The 17871-nt window shown below is 32.4% G+C and overlaps 1 protein-coding gene across 1 annotated transcript in view; it reads right to left on the minus strand.

Annotated features, from left to right (window-relative positions):
* Window positions 1-1911: 1911 nt before the first annotated feature.
* The window catches only part of LOC139519784 (uncharacterized), a 40561-nt gene continuing 24601 nt past the window's right edge, over window positions 1912-17871 (minus strand). Inside the window, exons 13-21 of the mRNA XM_071312044.1 lie at window positions 16563-16652; window positions 13927-14043; window positions 12542-12695; window positions 10112-10258; window positions 9210-9265; window positions 7061-7131; window positions 5120-5142; window positions 3258-3384; window positions 1912-2314 (exon numbers count right to left, since the gene is read on the minus strand). Coding sequence (XP_071168145.1) covers window positions 2227-2314; window positions 3258-3384; window positions 5120-5142; window positions 7061-7131; window positions 9210-9265; window positions 10112-10258; window positions 12542-12695; window positions 13927-14043; window positions 16563-16652 — 873 coding nt within the window. The 3' untranslated portion in view covers window positions 1912-2226. The remainder of the gene's footprint in view (window positions 2315-3257; window positions 3385-5119; window positions 5143-7060; window positions 7132-9209; window positions 9266-10111; window positions 10259-12541; window positions 12696-13926; window positions 14044-16562; window positions 16653-17871) is intronic.

The following is a 17871-nucleotide window of genomic DNA, read 5'->3' on the forward strand; positions in this document are numbered from 1 at the left end:
TATCAGTTCTACCTATTATTATTACTATGAAGAAAGGGAGATAACTCAATTACAAATATTGTCAAAATACAGGTCTTGTAATCTTTACACCGCTTTGGTGCCCACAAGCACCTTTTAGCTAACTATTCTGAGTAGGTAAAAATTTATCGGTTAAAGTATAATTTCAAAGGAAGGCATGTCATCCCCTAAGACACATTATTATGACTCTGAGATAACCAATCTTTTTTCATGCTTGGGGGAGAAGCAGCAAATACACAAAAGTGTGTGGATTAGTCTAGCTGTTGAAAATCCCACTGCCTTCATAGGCGGATCCAGGGGGGGCCCTGGGGGGCCCAGGCACCCCCTTTCGTGGGAAAAATTTGGTTGATTATATAGGGAATCACTGAAGCATGACTCATTGACTGGAGAGGGCCCCCCCTTAGGAAAAGTTCTGGATCCGCCACTGGCCTTCTCACTTGACATAAACTAACTATCACAAAACCACCGAGGCAATTAGCATAAAATAAGAACAAATGTTTAAAAATGTACAGAGCACTAAAAATAATTATTTGGATAATTAAAAGCCACCACTTTAGAGTAGAACAAAGAAAAACTATTCTTGCATGTGACATATAGTATCTTGATGATGATATATCAAAATGAATCATTTCTAATATCCTATATTTGAGCTACTACTGATAATGCTTGAATTTCTTTTTTCTCGAATGTGTATACATTTTTCAATATTTACTTTTGATTACACTCTTGACTATTGACTATAAATAACAACCAATAATATTGACAAATACAAATTCAAAATACGGTAGCCAATAAATAATATTCATTTATATATTGATTGATTTTAACTCTGCATGTTAAGTTGTAAATATAATAGAGCATCACTAAACATTAGGGAAATGATCATTTATGTAACTAGAGGGTATTTTGAAAGGTTTAAATATTTCACATTTTAAGAGGTCAACTACAAATTCCTCTAAGTGTTTGCAGCAAGCATGGCACTCTCATATATTTTGATAAAATGACAAAAAAAATTTCTTAATTGGGGGTCTCACTGGGGGGGGGGGGGGGGGGGGAGGGGGGGGGGGGGGTTCCGATCCCGGATCCCGCTTACTGTTTTGTCGGATTCCTGTATCCCGCTTACACTATGTACGTAAGCAATTCTCATTTTTTTGGTCATTTCCCGGGTCCGGCTAGACCTCATTTCCCGTTACAATAATTTGACTTTCACGTGTCAAGCTTACAAAAAATCGGCAATCCTGCGTCACGCTTAGAACCCAATGAGACCCACTTATTTATCTGAATGTTTTTTTTTTATACACCAAATAACAGAAGTCGAACTGTTAACCATTGCTCACATATACCCTGGCTATAAGTATCGGGAGTTGATGAGCAATTAATGTGAACATGCATATATGTCATTTAAATAAAAAAAATATTATATCAATATCAAATTGAAAAGGTAATTTCCCCAAGGTCATCAGGATTTAACATTACTAGATTATTAATTAATTTTGATCAATGTCATGTATTAATATAGTGAACTAAATAATTTCACCAGACAACTACAAATGGAGGAAACTGATTAGTTACTTTCTTAGTGTACAAAAGTGCACCAAATTAAAAGTGTAAATTTTTGTTGTTATTTTGCTTATGTGTAGTCCCCCCCCTTTTTTTTTTTTTTACTGCATAACGGTTGCTATATAAATAATATATACTTTCATTAATGGCAAATAACTGTTTACAACTTGTCAATATGCAAAGGAGAATCATAAAAAAATCTACATTGTAGAACTAAAATAGCAATTATCTAATTTAAAAAAAGGTAAAAAATTCTTAATGATTTCTAGTATGCTACAGATAAAATTACATATCAAAATCTCAATTACAAAAAAAAAAGTGCAAGCACGCATATTTTACAAATTGAAAAACTTCTTTTTTTGTCATATGTTCATTCATATAATTTACATTTCAGTATACAAATTTAAAAATCCTATATGCAAATTATGTGATTAATCAAATTTAAAAGTGTAAATTATGTGATTTCATTTCAGTAAACAAATTTAAAAATCCAAAAACAATATTTTTCATACTCAAAAGAAAACGTACAGCATAAATATATATTGTAAACAATATACTTAAACAATTTTATGTATCTCATCGTATCATTTCAGGTGTGTACTTAGTGTTGTTATCAAATTTAAAATATTATTCTAAAGTTTCCATCTGTCAGCTGTCATCAAATCTTCTTACAGGTAAAATAATATTATCTTCTCCCATGAATTTCAGGTGTCCTTTATCAAATACAATTCTTGCTCTGTAATGAAAATATTTAATAATGCATCACTTTTCTATACAATAATATACACCTTCCAATACAAATTGTATCTATATCATTGGGTTATTGCACATATAATTATTTGTGAATATAATCCTGAGAAAAATGTTATGTTGCACATACATAAACTTGTTAGTGCATTTGATATTCTACAAGTGTTAATATTCATCAAAACTGAGGCAGTGAAATGATAAGAACATCATATATATATACCGGTACCTACTGATGGCGTTTTTCAAGCAATATTGCATTGGGCCAAAACAATAGTGTTATTCACTAGCTGTTTCTGCATTGGTCCTGGTATACATTAAAGACTAGCTTTTATCCAAGAGATTGGAAGAGTATAGGAAATATACAGCTGAAAAAGCTGTACCAGAGTCAATTTAAAAACAATTAGTTCATAACAGCTTTATTAAATGTTCAAAACCTTCAAGGTAACCTACTATTACTATTACTAGAAACCTACTATTACAACAAATAATAAATACCTTCTTTTTTTTCTCAATTACTACACATTTTTCAGTATTTATGCAATTTCTGATTTTTCATCTGAAAACTGTGCTACCACAATTCATTTTATCTAGCAGATAGAGAATTATGCATAATTATCCATATATTGTGTCTAATTTGATAAGCATGCTTACAGTAAAGTTATATACTACAGGGATAAGAACTGTCGATTTATTTATTTTTGTGGGTACCCATTTTCATGGGCTACCCCCAAAAATTGTTTTTTGTTGATATTTGATTTCATGGTTTCCCTAAGTCTGATAATTATACAAACTTCAACCCATAGAAAATTTGAACATAAAATTTGTGGTCTACCGATTCAAATGATATCCAACAAAATTGGTATCCCACGAATAATAATAAATCCAACGTACAATAATATCACAACTAATACTGCACTTATCAACTGTACCTATTATTGTCCATATCTATCACACATGTTTTAGCATTCTTTTGGTATGCTTGCTCTATTTTTGTTTGGTTTACATCGTCAAAACTTATCCATTGCTGCATACTCAGCTCCTGCCATTTCCATGAGACTGCAAGAGAGAAAGTGCTGCATAAGTGAATTCGTATTAAAAGATTATACATTTTGAGTATTTAACCAAATTCATTATTTCTACAAATAGATAAATACAATATCAAATCAATCGCTTTTGTTAAAGAAATATTTGGTAGTATCTGAAAAATAGTTTGTATTGCTTCTATATATAGTACCTTTCTCATATTACCAATTTTTTGTTATCTTGTTCAATGAACCTATATTTTAATTAGTTTAAAGAGCTTATAATTTGATGTGACCATGGTGGCATCTTTTATTGTGCAAGCTGCAATTCCAGGAATTTTTCGGTTGAGAAAATTGTCATAACCTGGTCTAGAGATACTTGGGACACAAAATGATAATCCTGCCCTTTGCAAAGTCTATTCTTTGGTAAGGGAAATAATCACAAATTAAAAACCAATTGTTCAGAGAACAATTGAAGGTCTTTCCACTTCTCACAATTCATTTTGATATGAAAATATTAAAATACGGTTTAAAATGTCATTTCCTGTGTGTTTAAAATGTCATTTCCTGTGTCAAATGATACCTTAATGTACGCCGATACCAAAAATATTTTGAATCTTAAAAAATTTGTTAAAATAAGGGAAATAATTTGTTACTTCTATTCTAAAAAATGTCACTTCCGGCATTATTTGATAGTTTATTTGACACTGATTCCAAATATATATGGTTCTATATATTTTTGCATCAAATAAGTACAAAACAAAGCTACTTCCCCTTTGCACAAAGTCATTTCCATTATTATCAAGGTAATGTAAACTGCAACCAAAAGAAAAAAGTCCCATGGCTTTATCGTGTTTAAATATGAATTTAAAGCAAATGTCAAAATCTAGAACGTCAAATTCAGCTATCACCTTGAGCTCAATTTCAAGGTCATAGACCAAGGACCTTCAATCAAATTACCCTAGGTCTTTAATATACTTGGTAAATGATTTATACCACCATACATGTAATCTTTAATATAAAAAGGGAGAAAACTCTCCTATACGGTCAATGTACCCTCGCAATAAAAATTTACCTGTTATGACATGTAGCATCTAACAATTTAGTAAAATTAATTGGTTGATATCTTATAAGTTTTTTGAAAATTAGTGAAAATAAGCCAAAATCAAAATGTAGAATATGACCTTGACCTTTGACCTTGATCTGATTTTCACTTTTTTGGACCAAGGATCTCAAATCACTTATGGTTTACCAATTTGAAATGCATATCACTTATATCAAAAACATTAAGGGAAATAACTCTCATATGGAGTCTCTGGATAGTTTCGGTTCAAATGGCCAACCTAATCCTGAAGATATAACGAGCAATTTGGTAAAGCAGTGATTTTTCAAAAGCATATAAACTATACGATATCATATTCCAAATATATAAGTGACATCTTATAAAACAATGACACATACAGCGCAAGAAAAAAATTAGGCGGATGAAAAAAAAATAAATAATCAGAACAAAATCAATAGGTCTTTCCATGGAAAGCTGGAGAGACCTAAAAAGAACCAAGATCAAAAATAAAATAACTGCACAATCAAATTACATGTATATTGAAGGTTCTGAAAAAATTTCATTAAATTCTGACAAGGGTTTTAGGAGTAAAAGGGGTTATAAATATTAACTACAATGTGGTAATTAAGTTAATTTACTGGATTGGAAATATTATACCCCAATAGACAGAATGTAGATTTGTCTACATATATTGCAAATAACATACCTTTATTATAACTGACTTCATTGCTGCAAAGTAAAATATATATATAAACATTGAAGAAAATTTCTTTCTTTATATATATATGAATTAAAAAAGAAAAGACAAATATTTATAAAATTTATAAAAACAATTTTCTGAATCCTTTATGAATTAGCTAACAAAAACCTGTCCAAATATAGTATCAAATATTTCATGCAGATTTCTTTGTAAAATGCAATTTTTGCCAATATTTTTAATGTCTAAATGAATTTAACCAGGTGCTCCGCAGGGCGTAGCTTTATACGACCCCAGTGGTCGAACCCTGAACAGTTGGGGCAAATTTGGTCACAATATTCAAGCTTGATACTGTCTGAATTTTGATTGTGATCAAATTTTTGACATAATATAGGTTTTTGCCACAAAATAAATGTGGTTCAAGATCTAACACATCTATTGCACAATACTGTGCAATTGAATATTTCTTATTGAAACTTTTCAAAATTTGAAATTTGAAAAATGTTGAAAAAAAAAAAAATACCTTAAAAAAATGGTAAACTGAGACCCCCCTCCCAATTTATTGAAACCCCCCCCTTGGAGCAATAACCCTTAAACTCAATCCCATGCTTTCCTTTGTAATATTGAACCTTGTAGTACGATTTCAGGGAGATCCATACACTTAAACACAAGTTATTGTCATGATTGTTTGGAAACTAGAAACATGCTTCTTTTTGGCCCTTAATTCCTACATATTTTGGGAAATTTACCCAAAACTTAATCCCAGTATCCCCTTTGTTATATGGTACATTGTGGTCCAATTTCAGAGAGATCCATGCAATTACACACAAGGTATTGTCTGGAAACTAGAAAAATGCTTGTTTTGGCCCCTTTTTGGCCCTTAATTCCTAAACTTTGGCCCCATAACCCCTTAAATGAATCCAAACCTTCTACATGTGATTTTAAACATTGCAGTACACTTTCAGAGCAATTGAAATACTAGTAAACAAGTTATTATCCTGAAACTAGAAAAATGCTTGTTTTGGCCCCTTTTCGGCCCCTAATTCCTAAACGGTTTCGGACCATTATCCCCAAAATAAATCCCAATCTTGCTTTTGTGGTATTGAACCTTCTGATAAAATTTCATTAAGATCTATTCACTTAAACTAAAGTTATTATCCTGAAACCAAAGTGTCTTCGGACGACGACGATGCAGACGACGACATCATACCATTATACGAACCCAAAATTTGTTTGGGGTCGTATAAAAAGTAGAACAATTCTAATGAGTAAATAAATATTATCTTTTGCATTTTATACTTTCTCCTTAGAGTTTGGTTAACCCACTAGAGATGTCATAAGTAAAACAGTTGTTGTATACAACAAAACAAGCAATAAATATGATGGCAGAATTTGACATTGTCTCCTACCTTCAAGCATGGCAGGAATTGGTTGAAGATTTATCAATATTGCTGAAACATTTGCAGACTTGTAACACAAGGAAAATTGCCTAAATGCAGACCATTAATCCAAAAATCATAAAGTCAAAAAGTAGCCAGTCTCCATGGAATTTTTCAATTCAAAATTTGGTAAGATCTTAAAGCATATTCTAGTTCTTGTGAGAAATTTTGGATGGACATTAAACAACAGTTCATTTGTTAGACAGGTATATAAAACAGAAACTGAAATGATGTATCAAAATAATTTGATACATGTAGGTATTTACCAATTTGGTATTGAAATAAATCTTTGAATTTAATTCACCAATAAAATTGTGTATGATTTGGTAGACTAAACATGCTTAATGGAGTATTTGTTATTGGCTTTACAAACAATTTTATTCATTTCTGTTTTTATCAAGAAGAAGAATCAGTTTCAAACATTATAAACCCCTTTTTTCACAATTTGCTAGATGTTTTATTTTGTCATTCAATCTGTCGTAGTATAAATCATTTTAAATTTATGTCTTACTGTATTTCAAGCTCGAACTCTCCATCAGCTCCATACTTGTGTCTTGATTTAGTACCATCTTCCCATCGAACCTGTATTTGTATCAAATAAAGATGTGAAATGATTGGTATGATTTGATAATAACAATATATAAAATTCTTATGTGACAGTCCCAAACCAGGAACTTTGTCAGTGGTGATCGTATGTCTTATCGTAATATTTTTTTATTATTTGAAGAACTTGGTGCTCATGGAAGATTTTTGAATGTTTTGATTAAATCTATTCCCAACATTTATGGAATCAGGACATTTGGAGCTTGAAATATTGTGTAAACATTCATCTACAGTTGAAGACTGTATGTAAGTCTATTCTTCTTACCAGAACACTTGGTACAATCAAAAACCTGATAATAAATTGTTCAAATAAGGCCTTCGAAAATAGTGGAATTAATTACTTTTGGAGTTCTTGTGAATTTTTACTAGATAACATTTTTGTTCGCTTTTGAGATTCCGTTATTGGGTTCCAATGGGGACTAACTGTGCACCACTTATTGCGGACCTGTTTTTGTATTGCTATGAGATACAATTTATGACTAAAATCAGCAAAGACCCATCGAAACAACATCTCATAAACAAATTTAATAATACTTTTAGAGATTTGGATGACATTTTGGCTCTCAATAATGACGACTTCAGTATGTATACTAAAGAAATTTATCCTGTTGAACTTACTTTTAATAAAGCTAATACTAGCAATGACCACTGCCCATTCCTCGATCTTGATATCTATATCAATAACGGAAAGCTTAATACTAAAATTTATGATAAAAGAGATGATTTTTCATTTCCTATCGTTAATTATCCATTTTTAGATGGTGACGTTCCATTGTCACCATCTTACGGTGTTTATATATCTCAACTTGTACGATTCGCTCGTGTATGTAACAATGTTTTAGATTTTAACGAGAGAAATTTATGTATTACTGAAAAATTATTACACCAGGGTTTTCGATATCACAAACTAGTCAAAACATTTACTAAATTTTATCATTGGTATAAGGACATCATTCGTAAATATAGCTCAACATGCAGACTTCTTATACGTTCAGGTATTTCACATCCAATTTTTTATGGAAATATTCTTTATAAAGCACAAAAATGTCAGTATTCACCTCAGAAACTAACAAAACCTTTAAATAGACTTATCAAGAAGGGATATAGTTACGATACTGTTGTCAGGTCACTAAAGATTGCTTATTTTGGCGTTTATATTGATTCACTTATAGGGTCTTTGCATCGGAACTAAACACATTTATTAAAAAACCAGTTGTTGGCATGACACGGGTTATGTTCTTCTCATATATGTTATGATGGTATGATACTAAACCCCTAACGGGAAGGATTGTGCCTGATATTCATATGATGAAATCATAATCTTTCAATCAGTTTAATTGAAGTCTGGAGCTGGCATGTCAGTTAACTGCTAGTAGTCTGTTGTTATTTATGTATTATTGTCATTTTGTTTATTTTCTTTGGTTACATCTTCTGACATCAGACTCGGACTTCTCTTGAACTGAATTTTAAATGTGCGTATTGTTATGCATTTACTTTTCTACATTGGCTAGAGGTATAGGGGGAGGTTGAGATCTCATAAACATGTTTAACCCCGCTGCATTTTTGCGCCTGTCCCAAGTCAGGAGCCTCTGGCCTTTGTTAGTCTTGTATTTTTTTAATTTTAGTTTCTTGTGTACAATTCGAAAATTAGTATGGCGTTCATTATCACTGAACTAGTATATATTTGTTTAGGGGCCAGCTGAAGGACGCCTCCGGGTGCAGGAATGTCTCGCTACATTGAAGACCTGTTAGTGACCTTCTGCTGTTGTTTTTTCTATGGTCGGGTTGTTGTCTCTCTGACACATTCCTAATTTCCATTCTCAATTTTATACTATAGATCGCTTTGTTTATTTTTGTAATTAGGTTGATGTCTCATTGACAAATACTTCTTTTATCTATATTACATAAAATAATTGATAAATGTCCATGTAATGTTTCTGACATCTAAACAAACCACATCCCATTTCATTTCATTATCATTCAAAGATTTTCTATTCAGGCTTCTTTTAAGTTTTTTAAAATTGTTTTCCTCTGAGTTGTATACTACCTATACTTACATCAACAAATCCAGAGTTTGTTACTCTAAACACTATTCCTTTTCTCTGAGGTTTGCCTAGAATTAAAATGAAACTATATATAAAACTTTCATGACATAATTAATTTTTACTAAATATGGATTTGCTTTATGATTTATAAACATGATGGATCTTTTTTCTTTTTTCATTTTTTTTACAGGAGCTAAATCTTTCACTAACTGACACTTTAACACTTAAACAAGAATGTGTCCCCAGTACACGCACTATCATTTTCTATGTTCAGTGGACTGTGAAAATGGGGGTAAATCTCTAATTTGGAATCAAAATTAGAAAGATAATATCATAGGGAACAAGTGTACTAAGTTTCAAGTTGATTGGACTTCAACTTCATCAAAATCTACCTCTACCAAAAACTTGAACCTGAAGCGGGACAGACAGAAAAACAGACAAAACGAATGGACGCATAGACCAGAAAACATAATGCCCATAAATGGGGCATAAAGAAAATAAAAATCCCTTCCCTAAAAATAATAAAAAATAAAAGGAAAAGAAAGAACCATCTTAAGAGATTTTTTAATCATTAAGAAGCATGTGACACTATCAAATCTAAGTGTCTCAGTGGACATGCAGATAAGTGGAGGTAGACAATCAGACCAAAACCAGAAATGGATATGGAAGGAAGTAATATTTTAATTTGCTAAAATATTTGTTAAAATACCATATTAAGCATGCAATCTAGCTGAATGTGATGATTTTTCTGTTTTTACATGTTGAAAGTTAGTAGAGCAACCATTTATAGTTGATTCAAACATCACTGACTGCCATGAAATTGTATGGATGTATAAAATTTGGTGTTTAAGTAATCAGTCTATAAGAATATATATACACTATTCTCATTCAAAAAGGACTTAAGTTACTGTTACCCTTTTCACAAACAAATACTCCAACTTCAATCAGCTGATCCTCTTTTAACAGACGTGGTACACTGACTAGTTTGACATCCTCTTTGTCACCATTTACATAGTGGTAAAAATTGATTAATCCATTATCTAGCTGAACCTTTATCCAGCCTGTAATTAAAATCACTTCGGTAATCAATCATTTTGGTTTGAAAACAACATAATAACATGGTTATCTAAATTCTAAAAAATAAATAAGTCCTGCAAACAATTTAATTACAATTCAAAGAAAAGTCCAACTGACCATTGAAAATGGAGAAAAGTCACACCATCTGTTAACGTTATAAATCTATTTATTATCAATGATCCTTGAATCTTTCAATATTCAGTTAACTCTCGTCTCGAACTCGGTTGACTTGAAATTTGGATGAGTCGAAGTTTTCAGGTGGTCACGAACTTTATTCCATACAAAAGTATGTAATTCGACTCCTGATGAGTCAAAATTTCGGTTGAGTCGAACTAAATTTACGGTCCCAAGGTTAACAAAAGCATTCAAAATTCATTTTTTATCTCGAACTAATACACATATGTCAAAACATGACCTCCGGGATTTAAATGGATTGAAGAGTTAATTTGACAATACACGTGTAATTAAATTTCCGGTCACTGACCACTGTATTGATTTATGACATGCTATTTCCATGAGTGTTTACCTAAGATTATCTTTTATAGAATTTTTATAAATATTTGAGTTATATGCCAAAAACTGCATTTTACCCCCATGTTCTATTTTTAGCCATGGTCGCCATCTTGGTTTGTTGGTCGAGTTACCGGACACATTTTTCAAACAAGATACCCCAATGATGATTATGGCCAAGTTTGGATTAATTTAGCCCAGTAGTTTCAGAGGAGAAGATTTTTCTAAAAGATAACTCAGATTTACGAAAAATGGTTAAAAATTGACTATAAAGGGCAATTACTCCTAAAGAGGTCAACTGACCATTTTGGTCATGTTGACTAATTTGTAGATCTTACTTTGCTGAACATTATTGCTGTCTACAGTTTATCTCTATCTATAATAATATTCAAGATAATAACCAAAAACAGCAAAATTTCCTTAAAATTACTAATTCAGGGGCAATAACCTAACAACAGAAATTCTGATTCATCTGAAATTTTCAGGGCAGATAGATCTTGACCTGATAAACAATTTAACTACCTGTCAGATTTGCTCTAAATGCTTTGGTTTTTGAATTATATGCCAAAAACTGCATTTTACCCCCATGTTCTATTTTTAGCCATGGCCGCCATCTTGGTTTGTTGGCCGAGTTACCAGACACATTTTTTAAACAAAATACCCCAATGATGATTATGGCCACGTTTGGATTAATTTGGCCCAGTAGTTTCAGAGGAGAAGATTTTTCTAAAAGATTAATACTGAGATTTACGAAAAATGGTTGAAAATTGACTATAAAGGGCAATTACTCCTAAAGAGGTCAACTGACCATTTTGATCATGTCGACTTATTTGTAGATCTTACTTTGCTGAACATTATTGCTGTTCACAGTTTATCTCTATCTATAATATTATTCAAGATAATAACCAAAAACAGCAAATTTTCCTTAAAATTACCAATTCAGGTGCAGCAACCTAACAACGGGTTATCCGATTCATCCGATAGATCTTGACCTGATAAACAATTTTACCCCGTCAGATTTGCCCTAAATGTTTTGGTTTTTGAGTTATATGCCAAAAACTGCATTTTACCCCTATGTTCTATTTTTAGCCATGGCAGCCATCTTGGTTGGTTGGCCGGGCCAACGGACACATTTTTTAAACTAGATACCCCAAGGATGATTGTGGCCAAGTTTGGTTAAATTTGGCCCAGTAGTTTCAGAGGAGAAGATTTTTGTAAAAGTTAATGCAGGAAGACGACGACGGGCGCCGGACGCCAAGTGATGAGAAAAGCTCACTTGGCCTTTCGGCCAGGTGAGCTAAAAATAATAAAAGACTGTGACATACAAATACATCGATCTGATACTAGAATATCGATCCCCTTGCCATATTCACCCGGATATAGTTTAGCTTTACCAAGCTAAGCAAAGTTTTGTCCCTTAAATTGTTGAACTTCCGGTGTTCGTTTGAGTCGAACTACGTGTATCTCGAAATATTTCTCTGGTCCGGCTGACTTCGACATAACGAGAGTCGACTGTATAAGATTAGAGAAAGCTGTTCAGAAGACTTTCACAAGGGCGGTAGGAAGGGATGTGTTCCAAAATTCTCTGAAAAATAAAGCATTCTTTTCTGGATCATGACAAAAATAATAATCAATAATCTACCTGAACTCCAACTAAAATAAAGGCCCAATCAAAATTCTTGCCTAATCCTGATGTCCAGAAAAGGTCCTTCTGCCCCTCTTTCTCTCAATGTCACCTTTGCTGTTATCAGACTTACCATCAGGGAGATTCTGTACCGTTGTTCCATATTGTAAAGGTTCAGATGTGGCTTCTGATGATAATATCTGTACTCTGCTACCAAGAGAGGGCAAATTGTCATGTTCCTCATCATCAAGTTCTTTGGAATTGTGGATAATTTCTGTTATATGACTCTACAAATAAAATATTAAACAAGAAAATTCATTATTAAACGAATGATATATTTAAGATTATTAGAATAAAAAAGATGTCAAGATGTCAACTATCTAGAAAAGACATTTCAACAGTTGAAAACCCCAAGGATAATTTGGGTTTATGGTCATCTTGGTATACATTTTACCGGCAGTAAAACTATCTAAAACCCTGCTAAACTTGGGCTTCAGTTTGGATGTATTGGATGTATTCATATACAGCCACTGCCAGTCAGATTAGGGACACTAAATCTGATGCTTTGTGTACAGACAGTAAAATGATCTCTATAGGTTAAAGAACCCTTAAAACAATTCTTGGAGTTTTAGGTAGCCAGTTGCAAGAGAAAATTTCTGCTCCTACAAATGTTATTCCGCCCAGAAAAAAACCTTCCAATAGACAACTTTCGATTTCGATGCATTTCCGTCAAAAAGTCTGGTTTTAGTGAACGTCATTTGTGCGTTTAGGGGCGTCATCACATCCATTCCAATGTTGAGCGAGTGGTTGGAAAACTTTTAATCTATATTGTACGAATTATTCGGCAAATTGAATTCTCAAAATTGACAATTAGCACTGCTGTCATTAGGGAATTGTCATAAAGTACCTACAGAACAAGATTTATTTCTAGTTTATCCTGCACAATTTTGATTACTAAGACGCTTGATGAATGTAAATAGTGCATGGATACAGGCGACCCCTCTATCTGGTAAATGACGTCATAAAGGCGCGCATAATTGACGAGTTTTTTCCGGTGACGGATGAACTCGAAAGTGGTCTATTGTATGAAGTCTTATATTTTTTGGTATAACAAAAAGAGCACCCCTATATAAGGTTCACAGCCATTTTTTGGGGGGAGGAGTGTTTTTTTCCTAAAATAAAAACCCATCTGAATATAAATGGCACTCTGATGAAAATATACATGTATTCTACTGACCTTAGTGTAATGAATGTTTATTCTTTTTTGTAACTCACTCCATAACATGTTTTATTTTTATTTTCAGATTGGTGAGAATGTTGAGTCTTTTTGTATATATGTATGTACTAAGTCAGGAATATGACAGTTGTTGTCCGTTCGTTTGATTTTTTGTTGTTGTTAGATTTTAACATTTGAATAGGAACTTTCCGTTTTGAATTTTCCTCGGAGTTCAGTATTTTTGTGATTTTACTTTTTGGTATCCCATGAAAATAAGAGTCCACAGATTCTAAAACACTTACAATATCATCTGAGTCGAGACCAGATTCATGTTGATTTACTTCTCTTTGTATATATTCTGGATAACTTTTAGGATTTCCTGTCTCATGGCATTTTTGTATCACATTACCAGCGACAACCTAACAAATGAAATAACAAGGTCAAAAATAAATGTATACAGTTTCTGGAATTTAGAATTTTCATGTCTGCACAAATAAGATCTCCTAAAAATTAACTTATTTCTTCATAATGTCCTAATGTGATGTTTATTCTTTGTTAAAATAAAAGAAGAACGAATAAATTGCATTTAATAATTTTGCATTATTGTCGATTATTGAAGATTCACACCAATTAATGCACACATTAACTTCTGAATTATCAATACATGTATTTACAACACCTATATTTACAAAAAAATCTGAATTAACAGTATTAACACTAACTATAGTCGCTGTCACGTAAAATTGGCACCATGTTTTTTGTCAATTGTTTTTTTAATATCAGCCGCGTTTACTCAAGATGATGTTTTTCATTTAGCAGAAGTAAAATTCTGTCCAAATAATCACTACTGTCCTACCTTTTATTGTGTTTGCACTGTATACTCCTGACCTTCACATTTTTCAAGATTATTTACATTGTAAAACCGCCATCTTGGTTTCTATGAGGATCCCCTATTCCATAACATTCGTTAATCTCCGGTAATATAATTGTCATTGATGATACAATTTCTCGCGCTTTTTTTGTAAAGATGAGGAAAAGCTCCAAGAGACACAAGAAAATGGAGAGCACGTGGAACTCCACGGCAACACTTCTGGTAATAACAATGTCGGATTCCACCATACAAAATAATCTTTGATTATGTGATGGTCAGGATTATACAGTGCAAACACAATAAAAGGTAGGACAGTAGTGGATATTTGGACAGGATTTTTCTTCCGCTAATTGAACAAGTGAAACTGCGAGCTACTGCTCACTGATGATACCCCCGCCGCAAGTGGATAATATTAATAGTGTAAAAATATGCAAGTGTTCGGTAAACAGGAAGTTGTCGAGTGATGAATCTGAAAACGCATCACACGGTATAGCTGACTTATAAAAATCCGGAAACCAAATTTCAGAAATCCTTGTATTGTAGTTCCTGAGAAAAATGTGACGAAAATTTTTAACTTGGTTATCATGTGTAAAATCATACAAGTGTTCGGTAAACAGGAAGTTGTCGAGTGATGAATCTGAAAACGCATCACACGGTATAGCTGACTTATATAAATCCTGAAACCAAATTTCAGAAATCCTTGTATTGTAGTTCCTGATTAAAATGTGACGAAAATTTTCAACTTGGCTATCATGTGTAAAATCAGACAAGTGTTCGGTAAACAGGAAGTTGTCAAGTGATGAATCTGAAAACGCATCACACGGTATGGCTGACATATATAAATGTTGATACCAAATTACAGAAAGGGTGGATGTGTAGTTCCTGAGAAAAATGTGACGAAAGTTTCATGGGACGGACTGACTGACGGACGGACTGACAGACAGAGGTAAAACCGTATACCCCCCCTTTTTTAAAGCGGGGGTATAATAACATCATCTTTAGTAAACGCGGTCAATATTTAAGAAAATTTTGACAAAAAACATGGTGCCAATTTTACGTGACGGCGACTATACTGTGAAAGTACTTTTATTCGTGGGGTAAAAATTTTCGTGGTTTTCGTGGATGACTTTATCCAGGAATTTAAGTGTCCAACGAAATAAAACAACCATTGTCCAAATCAAGATATGGAATTTCAAAGATCCCCATCTGTAGGTTTTGACTACTGATATCATCTAGAGAATATGTTGAATATAACGCCAAATCTGAAAATACTTTAATAGCAGTCACAGAACTACAACCGCAGGATTATACCCATTTAATCTTTAATAACCTAAACTGTACAACTTTTGATCTTTTAATTTTTGATCGATGAAAGTCAAGTTTCCGGTATTGATATGCTACTATGATAAAGTGTTCATTTTATATCCTCATATATATAGTTCTCGTACATATGGGAAATGATAATTTCATGCTGGGCTTGATTTGATAAGAATTATTTGACAATTTAAGATACGTAAATAGCATTTGTAATGTTAATGTTTTCTTAAGGTGACATGTTTATGGCCTAATTAACACCTTTAATAGTCTTTAATCTGTTGATCACTTTAGGGTTAATTAGTGTGATCACTACGATTTACACGGGTCAATGTTTATTTTGCAATTTCCTTCAATCCAGACTATTTGTAACCTTCGTTTCTAAAGGCTTTAATTTTTCAATTACTTTTTTTTTGGAAAACTTAAATCCACGAACTTAAAAACCCACGAACATGTAAATATTGCTCCAACTACAAAAATTGATACCCACGAATTAAAGTACTTTCGCAGTAATCATTTAACTCTGAATTAACAGTTTATGTATTAACAACACCTAATCACTGTTAATTATATATAATGTTTAATACAGATCTGATAAAGGCTTCACTGTGACATTGTGATGTAGAGCGGAAACAAAAACACTGTTTAATACTTGCTTTGGTTTTTTCTTGTGCATGTAGTAATTTTCGGCGACCTGATTTGATACACAATATCCTTTCTTGTCCATTCTAATTTATAAAGTGTTTCACTGACCTGGTAATGAAAGTATTTCTTAATAAATCTAGCATCTCCCATGTCTATCAACTTTCCACCTCCTATATTTGCCATATCTTGTAGAAACTTCTGTAAATAAATTTTATAAAAAATTTAAAAAACAACATTTCATTCAAATTTTCTTTCTGTTTTATATAGCCAAAATCAGTTTTATGTGAAATACATGATAATACATGTGTCGTTTTTCACAAAAGACCATATGACTGAGATTGATCATAAGTATATAATGAATTGTTCAGGACTTATGATCAATTTTAGTTGTAAGGTTTTTTTTGAAACAGACTCCATGTTCTCAAAGAATGGGATTTAGGTTCTAATTCATTCATTTTAAGAGTTCTGGGAAAAGTCAATCTTTTGATCAGAAATAATGCAGATAAAAAACTAAACCTAATAAATAAGATGGCATTATGAAAGAACTATACTTCTTGAAATGTTTCAATCTAGAGTTATTAACGAGGACTTGGAGATACAAGTTGCCAATGGATATCCTGCCATACATAGTAATATATTGCATACTGTGGATTCATTATTATTCGTTGGATACCAATTTTCGTGGATTTCGTGGGTACCGGGAAACCACGAATTTAAATATTCAACGAATTGCAAATTTTCTAAAGGAATATATGCATACTTTGTCAAAACCACGAAATTAAACATCCACGAATATGCAAGTTTTCCTCAAACCACGAAAATAAATGAATCCACAGTAGTCCACATTTTCCTATGGGAAGCCCCAAAACTCATTCAAATGATAAACGATGCCTATAGTACTGAGTATTTTATGGAATGTTCATTGAAATCCTATCATTAGTGAAAGAGAAGATGCAAACTAAGTGTAGACCTACCGTGCAAGGGCTGTATAGCCAGTCAAGGTCGTTAAAAACTTCCTATTGTTTGCTAAGTGTAGATAAGTGTAGATGTATGTTAAGATGATCAATACACAAATATCTGCATGAACTAACGCACGAACAACCACAACAGCTATGTATACTGCCATCGATAACCAGGGGTTAAAACAAGTAATATTTGTTTTCATAAGAATGTTGGTTCAATAAAAATTTTCAAAGTTTATAGACATAATGATGAATACTGAGTGGATTGAGTCTCAAAAACATATTTTATGAGACAATTTTCTTGAAATAGGACTCAATCATGAATATTAGTAGATAGAGCAAACCATACTCTGTTTTTTGGGTAGCTTTTTCTGACTTTTTCTTCTTATTTTATTTTGGTCTTGTAGAAAACTTTTTCCTATTACCTGTAACATTATACTTTAATAAATATACAG

Source organism: Mytilus edulis, chromosome 4, assembly GCF_963676685.1.
Source record: "Mytilus edulis chromosome 4, xbMytEdul2.2, whole genome shotgun sequence".
NCBI lineage: Eukaryota > Metazoa > Mollusca > Bivalvia > Mytilida > Mytilidae > Mytilus > Mytilus edulis.